This window comes from Podarcis vaucheri (genome assembly GCF_965113315.1).
Source record: "Podarcis vaucheri genome assembly, chromosome: 13".
In the NCBI taxonomy this organism is placed as follows: Eukaryota; Metazoa; Chordata; class Lepidosauria; order Squamata; family Lacertidae; genus Podarcis; species Podarcis vaucheri.
Genome location: NC_138751.1, coordinates 47,986,496 through 47,999,582, shown reverse-complemented (window position 1 = coordinate 47,999,582; position 13,087 = coordinate 47,986,496). Strand labels below are relative to the sequence as shown.

The 13,087-nt window shown below is 45.2% G+C and overlaps 1 protein-coding gene and 1 long non-coding RNA gene across 2 annotated transcripts; one reads left to right on the top strand and one right to left on the bottom strand.

Moving 5' to 3' along the window:
* The first annotated feature begins 501 nt into the window (after nt 1-501).
* Nucleotides 502-7,067, top strand: VPS25 (vacuolar protein sorting 25 homolog). Its single transcript, XM_082195166.1, has 6 exons — nt 502-650; nt 2,424-2,569; nt 3,835-3,888; nt 4,701-4,789; nt 5,698-5,773; nt 6,501-7,067. The coding sequence occupies exons 1-6, from the start codon at nt 601-603 to the stop codon at nt 6,611-6,613; spliced, it is 528 nt and encodes a 175-aa protein (XP_082051292.1). The 5' UTR covers nt 502-600; the 3' UTR covers nt 6,614-7,067.
* A 634-nt stretch (nt 7,068-7,701) lies between these two features.
* On the bottom strand, nt 7,702-10,965 carry LOC309516431. Its single transcript, XR_014212914.1, has 3 exons — nt 10,864-10,965; nt 9,322-9,399; nt 7,702-7,918 (listed from the first exon to the last, which is right to left on the bottom strand). It is a non-coding gene; the product is annotated as an uncharacterized lncRNA (long non-coding RNA).
* Between the last annotated feature and the right edge of the window lie 2,122 nt (nt 10,966-13,087).

Here is a 13,087-nt window from a genome sequence, read left to right as displayed (position 1 = left end):
ACGTCGCACAGACACCCCGACTCTTACACGGGAAGACACCCGAAGACACCAAAACCTGCATATATATATATATGTACACACACATACACACACACACATATATATATACACATACATATTATTATAATATATATATATATATACATACACTACACACACACACACAATATATATATATATATATATATATATATATATATATATATATATATATATATACACACACACACGCGCGCGCGCACACACGCACACACAGAGAGAGAGAGAAACTATCAAGAGGCTTTTTAATTTTTTACGAAATAAAGAAGTAAATAACAATAATAAAAACACAATATTTAAACCACGCGGGTAGCGACAACAGCAGCAGCAGCAGCAGCAGCGAAATATGAGCAGCTGCCACCGCCCGACCACCCTCCGCGGCGGAGGAGGGCGCGCAGCTCTCGCGGGCCGCGTAGCTCTATGGGCGCGCGAGGCGGGGAACTTCGGCCAGGCTTCTGCCCGGAACCTTCGTGTGGCGCTTGCGGGGCGCGGGGGGAGCCTCTTCGGGACGGACCGAGAGTTGGCGCTGGGAGACGGAAGCGCCGCTCCGCCCCAGAGGCGATGATGAGTTTCGAGTGGCCCTGGCAGTACAGTTTCCCGCCCTTCTTCACGTGAGTCCCCCGGCGCCCCTCCTGACCCCTCCTCGGCCCCGCGCTCGAGTCCGCCAGCCCCCTTAGTCCGCGGGGAGGGGGGAGCGCACCCTCTAAAGCAGCCCGTCGGAACACGGAACCGCAGAGTTGGAAGGGGTCCCCCCCAGGGTCATCTAGTCCAACCCCCTAGTTGCGGGTTGGGCTAGATGACCCTGGGGACCCCCTTCCAAACTCTGCGCTTCTGTGAGTCTAAGGCCCACAGCTGCTCCTGCTGCTCAGGGCGCCCGGTTTGGTGCTTGGCTGCTTTTTGTTTTCGTTTCCCAGAAAGGTGACACCCAGATACAACATAGATGTTTAAATGTTGTCTTGAACCTTGTTTTTTAAGTTGCATTCCAATCAACTTGTTTTTATTATTGGTTGTTAGCCGCCCTGAGCCCGGCCTTGGCTGAGGAGGGTGGGGTATAAATAAAACTATTTAGTATTATTATTATTATTATTATTATTATTATTATTATTATAGGTAGGTAGCCGTGTTGGTCTGCCATAGTCAAAATAAAAAAATTCCTTCCAGTAGCACCTTAAAGACCAACTAACTTAGTTGGTCTTTAAGGTGCTACTGGAAGGAATTTTATTATTATTATTATTATTATTATTATTATTATTATGGTAGTTGCCTGGCCCAAAGGGAAGCAGGCCCAAAACCATTGTTTTTTTCATTCTTGCCAGGCCTTGCTGCTCTTAATTGTTGATAATAAGAATAAGAATACAGCGGTACCTCTGGATGCAAACGGGATCCGTTCCGGAGCCCATTCCCATCCTGAGCAGGACGTAACCCGCGTCTGCACGTGCGCGGGTCGTGATTCGCCGCTTCTGCACATGCACATGACATCATTTTGAGTGTCTGCACATGCACGAGCGGCGAAACCCAGAAGTAACCTGTTCTGTTACTTCGGGGTCACCACGGAACACAACCTGAAAACGCTCAACCTGAAGCCATTTTAACCCGAGGTATGACTGTAATAATATATTCTTTATACCCCACCCATCTGGCTGGGTTTCCCCAGCCACTCTGGGCGGCTCCCCACAGAATATTAAAAACACAATAAAACATCAAGCCTTAAAAACTTCCCTAAGCAGGGCTGCCTTCAGATGTCTTCTAAAAGTCAGATAGTTGTTTATTTCCTTGACATCTGACAGGAGGGCGTTCCACAGGGAGGGCGCCACTACCAAGAACGCCCTCTGTCTGGTTCCCTGTAATCTCACTTCTTGCCGGAAGGGAATCGCCAGAAGGCCCTTGGAGCTGGATCTCAGTGTCCAGGCTGAACAATGGAGGTGGAGCATAGCTGTCAACTTTTCCCTTTTCTTGCGAGAAATCCTATTCGGAATAAGGGAATTTACCTTAAAAAGGGGGTGGAGATGCTCCTTTAGGTATACTGGGCAGTTTAGGGCTTTAAAGGTCAGTACCAACGATTTGAATTGTGCTCAGAAACATACTGGGAGCCAATGGAGGTCTTTCAGGACCGGTGTTATACGGTCTCGGCGGCCATTGTCCCTATTTTTCATGTGAGGCACATCTCTTGGCCAGCTCAGGGGGAAAAGCAGCGGTTGCTTCAGCCAAGGGGCTCTGAGCTCTCCTGAGTCACGCGACTGGGCCCAGAACATCATCATCATCATCACCACCAGGGTTTTCTGACAGGAGATGGGAAGTTTCTAATTCTTGATTCTGTTTTGGAACTAGCTTAGCTGGATTTCTGAAATGGACTGAGCTATAGCTGTCCCTGTGATTGCGTTTAGGTTGCAGCCCAATGTGGACACGAGGCAGAAGCAGCTGACGGCTTGGTGTTCCTTAGCGCTTTCCTACTGCCGCCTCAACAAGCTCTACACCATGACTGTCGCAGAGGCGCAAGAGAGTCCACTGTTCAACAACTGGAAACTGCAGCGTATCCTTCCTCCCCCTAGCCTGTGGCGGCCTTACCTACCCTGGTGAGCAGGCAAAGGAATTCTGCTGTTTCTTTAGATGAAAGTGCTGGCTGCTGTCATGGAAGAACAGTTCACAGTTCAGGCTTGGAAGCAGTTCAGGCTTGCAGCAATTGTTCATCGTGTTGCAGAACAAGGAAAAGCACACAGAATGACTTTGCATTTTTAAACAAATGCTTTTTTCTAGGTCAGCAGCTCTAGCCTCATCTTGGGCCAGAACAGCATGTGAGTTCTCTTTTAGCCTTTTTAGTTTTGCTGAGCAGAAGATAAGTTTTTGCTTCCCAAACTTTTTTTTATATTCATTTTTCTTTGAAATGTCATCCCTCTGTATTGCAGTCTGGGTCACTGTTGAGCAGATGTCCTCAAAATATTAGTTGCCCTGTTGGATCTATTAAAAACAGAGGGACTTAGATGACAGTAGCTGACATTTCCTGGTGGGCGAATTGTATCAGAATACATTTCAGCTACACAGAATATCTCTCTTCTTGAGTTCTGCGAAATGAACTTTCTGCCCAACCCTGCCACTTTAGTTCATTAAAAAGTACAATGCAACTATTTTACTCTTACTATAAAATAGGTGGTTGTTTTTCTGCAGTGACCTACTTTTGTGCTTTTGTTGATGATGGGTTTTCTTACTCGGCACAGTATTAGGAAGCCAATTTTGCAATGTAAATTCAAGGTAGAATCAAACTTCTCCATAGTTTTCGTCCCCTGCAACATAGAACTTAATTACTTGAAACATCTCAAGCTATTTGCTCTGCAGGTGCCTGCCTTCTGCACATGTTTGGGGTTGCCTTAGTGGATCTGTTGAGAGGTTGATGGATGGTCCTGCCCTTCAAGCAAAGGGTTGAGTTAATGTCATTTAAATCCCTTCCAGTTCAGTGACCAAATTCTGAGTTGGGTTGGTTGCATGCTTGGTTTGATGGGCAAGTTACCATATCTGCTGCGTTACTGCAGCAAAGAGAAGAGCCATCTCCTTGAGAAACTAGAATGCTTCACTTTTTTGCTCCAAGCACAGTCATTGAATTTAATAAACATGACTAACTGTGGTTCATTAATTTCATTGGATCTGCTCTGAGTAAAAAAGCCCTGAATTCTGAGACCAAGACCTTTCAGGTTCCTTTAGTTGTCCTAAGTTGAGTTTGTCCTACTTTGTATTATTTTCTCGACTTCTGTATACCCTTTTCCTATCCTGTGCCAAGTGACTGTTTCCTTAACTGTGAAACAGGAAAGCTCCCATTGGAATCCATCATTGTGGTGTTAGAAGAACTCAGGAAAAAAGGTGGGTTCTGGTTTGTGTTGATTTTGAGTTAACTTTGCATTTACTGTTTTATCCAGTTCTCATTTTAAAATGCCAGGCAGGGTCTAACAGCTGGCATGGAAAACAAAAGCATCTTCCTTACCCAAGTAAAGGTGGGTCAGGAAATGAAACTTCTCTGCCCATAAGACAGTTTGAACTTCCTTCTTTATCCCAATTGGGGATAAAGAAAGCAACCAGCCATCACCGATAACAGGGATAAAATGATGTGATTTTGAAATGGCAACAGAAGTTTTGATAACTCCAGATTAGCCTGCTTCTGAAATCTTGAGATGTGTGAGCTTTTCAGCTGAATATAAAAATGGGTATACAATCATCAGGAGACATTTTAAGTCAATATTCTGAAATGAACAAAAAATGCTTCCCCCCCCCCAAGATAGAAATTTCCTGAAATCAGAAAGTCTGTGGTGTTTAACTTTTAAAGATACGCTTCAAGCTGAAATTTCTGGTGGGATCTTTCTCTGTTTGGTGGCAGGATGGGGGAAAACTGCCACTGTGTATAATGCTGTGCAAAATGGTTATATGGGTAGAAAGAAGATCATGAAACTTGAGGGTCATGTAAATCCCTAATCCCAAACATGTTTATTTGGCAGCAATTCTCATCAATTTCAGTGAGATTCACTTCCAAGTAAGTGTGACTAAAATCACAGCATTAATGTTTTTTTGCACAGACTCATCTAAGAAGTAATCGACTTCTTACACAGGAGAGATTCAGTGTCTTTTGTCTTAGGTACAAGTGGGCCCTGATATTATGTGAGTGCTCTGCTTCATTCCAGGGAATCTTGAATGGCTTGACAAAAACAAATCTAGCTTTCTGATCATGTGGCGGCGTCCGGAAGAATGGGGCAAGCTCATCTATCAGTGGGTAAGAGCAGGTTCTGGACTGTGTAACCCATATTGGTTAATGGTGCTCCTGAAAGCCATTGGTTAAGGTCATGGAGGTACTGTATGCTTGAATCCGCTCCTTCCTCCCTTCCCACACTCTGAAGTTTCACCAGGCATTCTGCCCACCCCCCACAGTGTTAAGTGCTAGAAAGTTGCTGTTATTTCTCCCAGTGAAAACTGAGATTCTAGGGACATTTTTTTCCTTGCCTGACACGCAAATTCTGTGCTTGTGCAGTGCAGTCATGGAAGCACAAATTCCCACCAGCCCAAGCAGATTGCCTGCGTTGAGTCTTGATGAACGGCTTTGGAGGGCTTGAAAAGTAAGAAAAAGGCTTCCAGAGATGCGGTCTTTGAGAAGCAAATTAACCACGGCATCTGTTTGGTTTTGCTTTTTGTTTTCCAATAATAATATCTTATTTCTTCATGGGCCGCTGGTCTGTTTCCGAGCACAGTTTTTAAAATGCTGCTGTTTTTATCTTTGAAGCCACGTACGCGCTGGGAACTAAAAACATGCCATCTCTTGCGTGAACCTGCCTGTCTCTGAAGGTTGCGCAAATGGTGTTTGGAGAGAGGCCTTCTCAATGCAGGCAACCCGCAACTCAAATGTTCTCCTCGAGGAGGCTTGCCTGGCGTCTATTCTAATGTATTTTCAGTGCCCAATGTCGAAGGCCTTCTGATACATTGCTCAAACTGTGTGTGTTTGTTTTTTCTCTTCTCCTGTTATTTTTGTTGCTGTGCTTTGGTGCTCTGATTTTTTTTCCTTTTACGAAAAGCTGTGTTTAACATTTTTTTTCATTTTTATTGACTTATTGATCTGAGACTGGAAAACTGATAAATGCGGGTCAGAGTTTTAACATTCTCTTTCCCCCCTCCCTCTTCTGTTCCCAGGTGTCAAAGAATGGGTTGACCAACTCAGTTTTCACCTTGTATGAGCTGTCCAATGGCGATGACACAGAGAATGAAGGTAGCTTTGCTTGCACCTGGCAGAATTTTGCATTGTAGTGTAGAAACGGGCAACCCAAATGATCAAGTGATTGGAGCAACTCCTGTAGGAGGAAAATCTACAACCTTTGGGTTTTTCTAGGTAAAAGGTAAAGGGACCCCTGACCATTAGGTCCAGTCGTGACTGACTCTGGGGTTCAGCACTCATCTCGCTTTATTGGCCAAGGGAGCCGGCGTACAGCCTCCGGGTCATGTGGCCAGCATGACTAAGCCGCTTCTGGCAAACCAGAGCAGCATACGGAAACGCCGTTTACCTTCCCACCGGAGCGGTACCTATTTATCTACTTGCACTTTGAGGTGCTTTTGAACTGCTAGGTTGGCAGGAGCAGGGATTGAGCAACAGGAGCTCACCCTGTCACAGAGATTTGAACCGCTGACCTTTTGATCAGCAAGTCCTAGGCTCTGTGGTTTAACCCACAGCGCCACCCGCGTCCCTAGTTTTTCTAGTTTAGAAAAAAAAAGGTGAGTAAGGCTGCATTATGCACAGTGTGGATAAAAAGAGGAAAACCTTTGTTTCTCATAATACTAGAACCCAGGTTCATCCAGTGACAGACAGAATTTCTCGACCCAGTGCATGGTTACACTGTGGAACTCTCTACCACCAGATGTAGCGATTGCTGCTTATCTTGTGGAAGCTTTTATGTGTGGTTGCCAGATCCCTCAACCGAGGCTGTTTCCTCCTCTCCTAGAGTTCCATGGCTTGGAAGAATCCATGCTTCTCCGTGCTCTGCAAGCTCTGCAGCAGGAACACAAGGCTGAAATCATCACCCTGGACGACGGGCGGGGCGTCAAGTTCTTCTAACCAACCTTCTCCTCTGGCTTTCTGGTCTGACTGGGCAAAAGTGTTTTTTGGGTTGAAGGGCTTCTCTGTGCTCTGGTTTCCTTGCGTCAAAGGCCAAAGCGGCAACGTGTTGTCTTGGCGGCTCAGCGCCCGACTCCGGGTTCTTCCTTCCCCTCTGCTGCTTCTGTCCCTTTTGAGGGGTTGTGGTGTTCTGAAGATGCTCTGAATAGATTTGTAGAGGACCAGAGCGTTGGCGGGGTGCAGCTGACACGAAGCAGGTGTCGGCCCTTTGGGTTTGGCCTCCCCAGGGCACACCACGGACCCTGCCGCTTGCAGCTGTGAGCCACAAAGTTGGGATCAAAAACCTAGTAGTCTCCCTCCAGCAGGGCAGGAGGCCATGCAGACTGGGCTATCCACAGCAGGATCAGGCATTGAGGACTTTAGGCAAAATTAAACCACACTATTTACAAGACTAGTCCTGTGTGCTTGTGTCTCTGTATGCGTGTGTTGTTCCCCTGGGGTAGTTCATGTCTTTATTCTCTTCCTAACCTGTGACTCGCATCACCTCTTTTCATTTTTTAGCCTGACACCAGGCTCCTGCTGGTACATTTGAACCCTTCCCTCTCTCTAAAAAGCCAGAGCAATATTGCCCTCCTGGCAACGTGAAACTGCGCCTGCCTTACGTCTCCCCTGTTTCTAATCCATCACAAGGATTAGAGGGGCTGCAAAGACATTACCCAGGAGTCAGCAAGCCATCTTGTTATCCAGACTAGTTTCATCATCCAAAACGGTAAGGTGTGTTTTCTCAGATTGCTGGCCAGCAACACCTTGAGAGTTAATGGTGGGCAGTGATATGACGCTTGTGAGAATTTAAAAAACAACAACTTTTTTTGTCTTTCTCGGTCATGTTTATCAATCCCAAGAATTCAGAGAAACAATAACTGTAAAAACTTTCCAGCAATTCTGCTAAGGGCTTGGGGCTTTGCTGCCAAATATGTACTGAAGAGCCTTCAAAGTAACATAACTTTGCTAGCAAATTTGCTATGGCTGGGTTGGGGGGAACAGATTTAAGACGCTTTCGGAGTCTATGTTGCGCTTCTGCTTCTCGTTCTCCTTCCCAAGCAGGCAGCCATTCGCATATATGGACCAGAAGTTTAGGGTCGTACTTGATTCCACTGGAGTGGAGCCAACTTTGCCTTCCGCTCCAACAACCTGAGTAAGGGCAGTCTCAGGAACGAAGGAGATCATCTTGCCCCCATCTGAACGAGGTCACCGATTGCAGACCCCGCTCAACTTGGAACCTTTTGAATTCCAGAAACTCGGAACCTTTTTAGTTCGGGGGAGAAAGAAAAAGAGCTGTATCTCAGATGTGGAATAATATCTGTCCTAGATATTGCTGGTTGTTGGGACAGGTTTGGCTCCTACCCCAGTGGGGTCCCCTGTTATATTTCTTGCCATTCAGTTCCGTGGAAAATAAAATAAAAGTACAGCAGTGAGCAGCCAGCCTCCCAGTACAGTGGTGCCTTGTTTCCCGAACGGCTTAGTTGTTGAACAAATCGGCTCCCGGGCGCCGCAAACCCGGAAGTAAGTGTTCTGGTTTGCGAATGTTTTTTGGAAGTCAAACGTCTGACATGGCTTCCGCTTGAGTGCAGGAAGCTCCCGCAGCCAATTGGAAGCTGCGCCTTGGTTTTCGAACGGTTTCGAGAGTCGAACAGACTCCCAGAACGGATTAAGTTCGGGAACCAAGGTACCACTGTATCAGGCATCTCTACCTGGCGGCAGAAATGTAAGAGTGACTGAGACTTGGAATACCTCTGGTTCAACTGTAGCTATTGTCGACAGTCTGCTGTCTACGGCTCCCAGTTTCTGCCATGCGGAGAAGCTTTCTGGGCCTCGTATTTTGGCGTGATCATCTTTGTGGCTCTGTGGGCCCGCCAAGGGATAAGCGCAAGGTGCCACCAAGATTTCCCTTAACCCCATGCGCTGCACCCTATCCATTTTGCTAATCCGAAAGCTCAGAAACCTGCTAATGTGCTGGTGTCAAGACTGTTCTGGCCACAAGGACGCTTTAAAACGCTCTTACGAAAGGAACCCAAATAGGATTAGGGTATTTGCAATTTGATACGGGCAGGTGGCGAGGGAAATCCCAAGTCCCATTTTGGTATTAAAAGCACACACAAAAAGGAACATTTGAAATAACATTATCTTGGCTGGTACGTTGCTCTGCCCAGGGAGGATCTCAAGGCATACTTTGTTCCAAGAAGTTCTTGTCAGGCCGTTTCAAAGTGTTCCCAGAACTGAGTCGATTGCATGCTTCCTGGGCTGCTTGCAGCTACTTGCAGCCATGTGTCCCGCCAGGTCAGTATCAGGAAAAGAATTAACTGACAAGCCAGGGAGAAGAATCAACTGACAGACCAAGGAGGACTAACTTGCTGAGCCACTGTGTCTGTCAAAATGCCCTGTTTCAATTTCATGGCATCCTCTTATGGCAGGGGTCAGCAAACTTTTCTAGCAGGGGGCCAGTCCACTGTCCCTCAGAGTTTGTGGGGGGCTGGACTATATTTTGAAGGGGGGGGGATGAACAAATTCCTATGCCCCACAAATACCCCAGAGATGCATTTTAAATAAAAGGACATATTCTACTCATGTAAAAACACGCTGATTCCCAGACCATCCGCTGACCGGATTGAGAAGGCGATTGGGCCAGATCTGGGCCTTAGTTTGCCTACCCATATCTTCTGGTGTTGAAATCTTGTCTCAGGATTGTCACGTCAGGCTCCTGGCCCACGGAGGAAGAATATGGAGACCTTAAAACAAAAAAGTAATGGCAGCCATGTTATCCCATAAGGAAAATCCAGAAACCATATTAACGCGACACCTTTATTAGGCTAAGCAAAACATGGCAAAGTTGTATGTACAGTGGTACCTCGGGTTACATATGCTTCAGGTTACAGACTCAAACCCGGAAATAGTACCTTGGGTTAAGAACTTTGCTTCAGGATGAGAACAGAAATCGTGCTCCAGCGGCGCGGCAGCAGCAGGAGGCCCCATTAGCTAAAGTGGTGCTTCAGGTTAAGAACAGTTTCAGGTTAAGAACAGACCTCCGGAACAAATTAAGTACTTAACCCGAGGTACCACTGTGGTCTTTTGAATTCTCCAGAATCCTTCGTCAGGCTTGACACATAAGGGGTGGTTAGGACAGTCGAGTAATTTAATTTTTTTACCTCACTATAACCCTTCTGTTTAGGCTCTGGACTAGGATTAGCCATTTGTTCTTTTCTGGCACCGCTCCTGTGCCTGATTTGCAGGAATTTTGCCGAGTGAAACACTTCCTGGTATAAGCTTCACCCGCTTCATTTTGGTGTGTCAAATGTCTCTCGAAGGCACTAGGGCACAGCCAGTCCCTCCAAAAAAAAACTGATTCAGAGGGGCAGTTGCTGTAGTCCATGGCAGTGGGTGGGAAAAGAGTTTTCTGATTCCTAAAAGACTAGCGGGTGCTATTGTGCCACAAACAAATGGAAGTGCATTTGTGAAATGTTGCCCTCCATTGACAGATATATGCATACACTTCTGTAAAAAGGAGAAAGTGTTTGTGAGCCATGTCGCTGAAAGCGTGTCATGAAAGTACCTCTCTCTGAGGATGCCCAGTGACTTTTTTCTTCTCATAGAATCGTAGAGTTGGAAGGGACCCCCAGGTCATCTAGACCAACCCCCTGCGATGCAGGAATCTCAGCTAAAGCATCCATGGCAGATGGCCGTCCAACCTCTGCTGAAAAACCTCCAAGGAAGAAGAATCTACAGCCTTCTGAGGCAGACCGTTCCACATGTTCCACAGCTCTTACTGTCCTTGAAATGGACACTACAGTGGTACCTCTGGTTATGTACTTAATTCATTCCGGAGGTCCGTTCTTAACCTGAAACTGTTCTTAACCTGAAGCACCACTTTGGCTAATGGGACCCCTCGCTGCTGCTGCTGCGCCGCTGCTGCACGATTTCTGTTCTATCCTGAAGCAAAGTTCTTAACCCAAGGTACTATTTCTGGGTTAGTGGAGTCTGTAACCTGAAGCATATGTAACCCGAAGTACCACTGTATATTTCTGCAAATTCACCCTAGAATAAGCATTAGCCTTTTTTGCCGCTGCATCACACTGCTGGCTCGTGTTAAACTTGTGGTCCACCAAGACCCCTAGAATCCTTTTCACATTTACTGCAAGTGTCTCCCATCCCATATTTACGCATCTGGTTCTTTGTGCCTAAGTGCAGAACCTTACATTTGTCCGTGCTGAAATTCGTTTTGTTAACTTGGACCCAGCTCTCCAGTCTGTTAAGGTTTTGTTTCATTGCCAAACAGTTAAGCAGTGCAGCAAACAGCTTTGAGAGCCGTGTGCTTCTGGGACAACAGTGGGGCTGTGTCAAGACCCAGGGCCTTCACAGTTTCAGCAGTCGGCACTCTCCTCCACTGCTACTGTTCAGTGAAGCTTCCTGTGCTCTGCCCATTAGGTCTGCCTGCCAAGCAAACCCCTGTATGTGGATGCAGAACAGAAAGGGTTGTAAAATAGTTGGGGTGTCAAAGGCTATGAGAGCAAAGAGTTCATTTGTTGTTGTTTTTCCCCCAAAAAATATTATAATACAAAACATAAACACAAAAGAAAAACATTACACTTAACATAAAAACACAAAAACAATAAAAACAAAACAATAAAGGAAGAATTATTTCTTCTTGATTCCTCGTATATTTACATTGCTAAAAGACTTCCTCGACACCCTCCAATCCGAATTTCATATCACATATTTAGCAGTTCCCAATTTCATATTTTATAACAACAATATCTTTTTCCCCCAATTAACGAATTTCTAATCTTTACTTCCTGTTGTAATCCATATTCACTATTTATTAACCTTTTTCCATCCCTCAGCCTAATCTGTTAGTTCTAAGAATTTCTTAATATCTTATATTACAATATCTAGCTAAATATTTGTTTTTCTTTGTTTTCTTTTAAAAAAATTATCTGGTTTTACAATTTCATTCACAGAAAAATATTCTTGCAAATATTAAAACTTTACACAAGATTCTTTAGAATCCTAGCACTTCCCTTCTCACCTCCCTGGGTTCATTAAAAAACTCTTCCACCTGCATATTATAAGTCCATCCAATTTACAGCCCTCCGTTATATCCAAAGCCTAAAGAGTTTAAGTGTTTACAGTGGTCTTGCAAATACAATCTATATTTGTCCAATTCTCTGTTTTGATACTCCTGGTTTCTGATTTTCCCAGTTCTGCATAGTCCAATAGTTTCATCTGCCAGTCCGCTCTCGTAGGTATCTTATCGCCTTTCCAACTCTGGGCAAGCAACATCCTTGCATCTGTTTATTTGTTTTTCACAGACCTGGGTAAAAGCGCAATCATGCTTTGATCAGAACATCTGTATGTAACACTAACTTCTCGTAACAAGTGAAACTGATCTGCAGGAAACGCAACTTGAAAAAAGAGACAATGCACGTATTTTTGTAAACTAAGAAATCTTTAATAAAAAAATATTTTTTAAAAAAAGATCAGAAGAACATGCAAAAATGATGGCCGGCAACAGCTATCAAGATATGAACTTCAAACCGGTTTTGGCCAATATATTGCTATATCACCCAGCCCTAGTGGCTTGCAACGGGTGTATCTACATTACACCTTTTATTTTTAAGCTAGTTTCAAATCTTTCAACACCCCTAGCTCCTGAACAAAAGGAATATCTTGGGTCATTGCACTTCTGTGATAAGTAGGACAAGGAATTCCCAGTACTGTTCGAAACGGCAATGTTCAAAATGTTCTCTGTTTCCAGCCACTAACAATCCTGCCCATGACCTCCGACACCCTCAAACAGGAGCCTTGTGCCATTGTTTAGGAATCTTGTGGCAGCAGAGATAAGAAAGGATGCTCTTTTTTTCGTCCCTTGAACTCTCTGCCTTGTGTGCTATTTATTTAGCTGTTAAAGGCTGCCCACTGAAACTTGCCTTATATAATGGTCAGCATGCAGCTCTGGAGATACCAGATATATTCCTGCAACCCTAACCCTTACCAAAGCGTAGTATAACTTGTCAGCTGCTTATGTGTCACTTGCCTTCTTTTCCTCTGCCCTCTCTTATTTTTCTTCCTTTTGTTTCCAATGGACACTCTCACGTTTTGTGTTAGGGCTTCAGGAGAATAGAACTTGGAGGTGGTCACTCTGTGGCCTGTAGGGGGAGCCAGTGCCCTGTCTCTGGCCAGCCATATCTGTTGTGCGTCTATTTGAGAAATTCTATGCGCACAAACTCTTCCATGTGCAATCCTTGTCTCCAGCCCGGTGAAACTCCTATCTTTAGTATAATTTGTCTAATTCCCTTTGGTGTTACTGTCTTCTGTCGTTATTGTTTACCAACTGAATTGCTTGCCAGGTTTGTTCAGGCTGCTGTGAAATTCTCCTCTCTTTCCACTGGCTTTTGGGACTGGCTTTCTCCCTTACTCACC

What these genes read in the sequence shown, in the direction of transcription:
- VPS25 (XM_082195166.1), top strand. Translation starts at nt 601, where the DNA reads ATGATGAGTTTCGAGTGGCCCTGGCAGTACAGTTTCCCGCCCTTCTTC. An exon ending in AGTTTCCCGCCCTTCTTCAC is followed by an intron (nt 651 to 2,423) that starts GTGAGTCCCCCG and finishes GATTGCGTTTAG; the next exon opens with GTTGCAGCCCAATGTGGACA. An exon ending in CAACAACTGGAAACTGCAGC is followed by an intron (nt 2,570 to 3,834) that starts GTATCCTTCCTC and finishes ACTGTGAAACAG; the next exon opens with GAAAGCTCCCATTGGAATCC.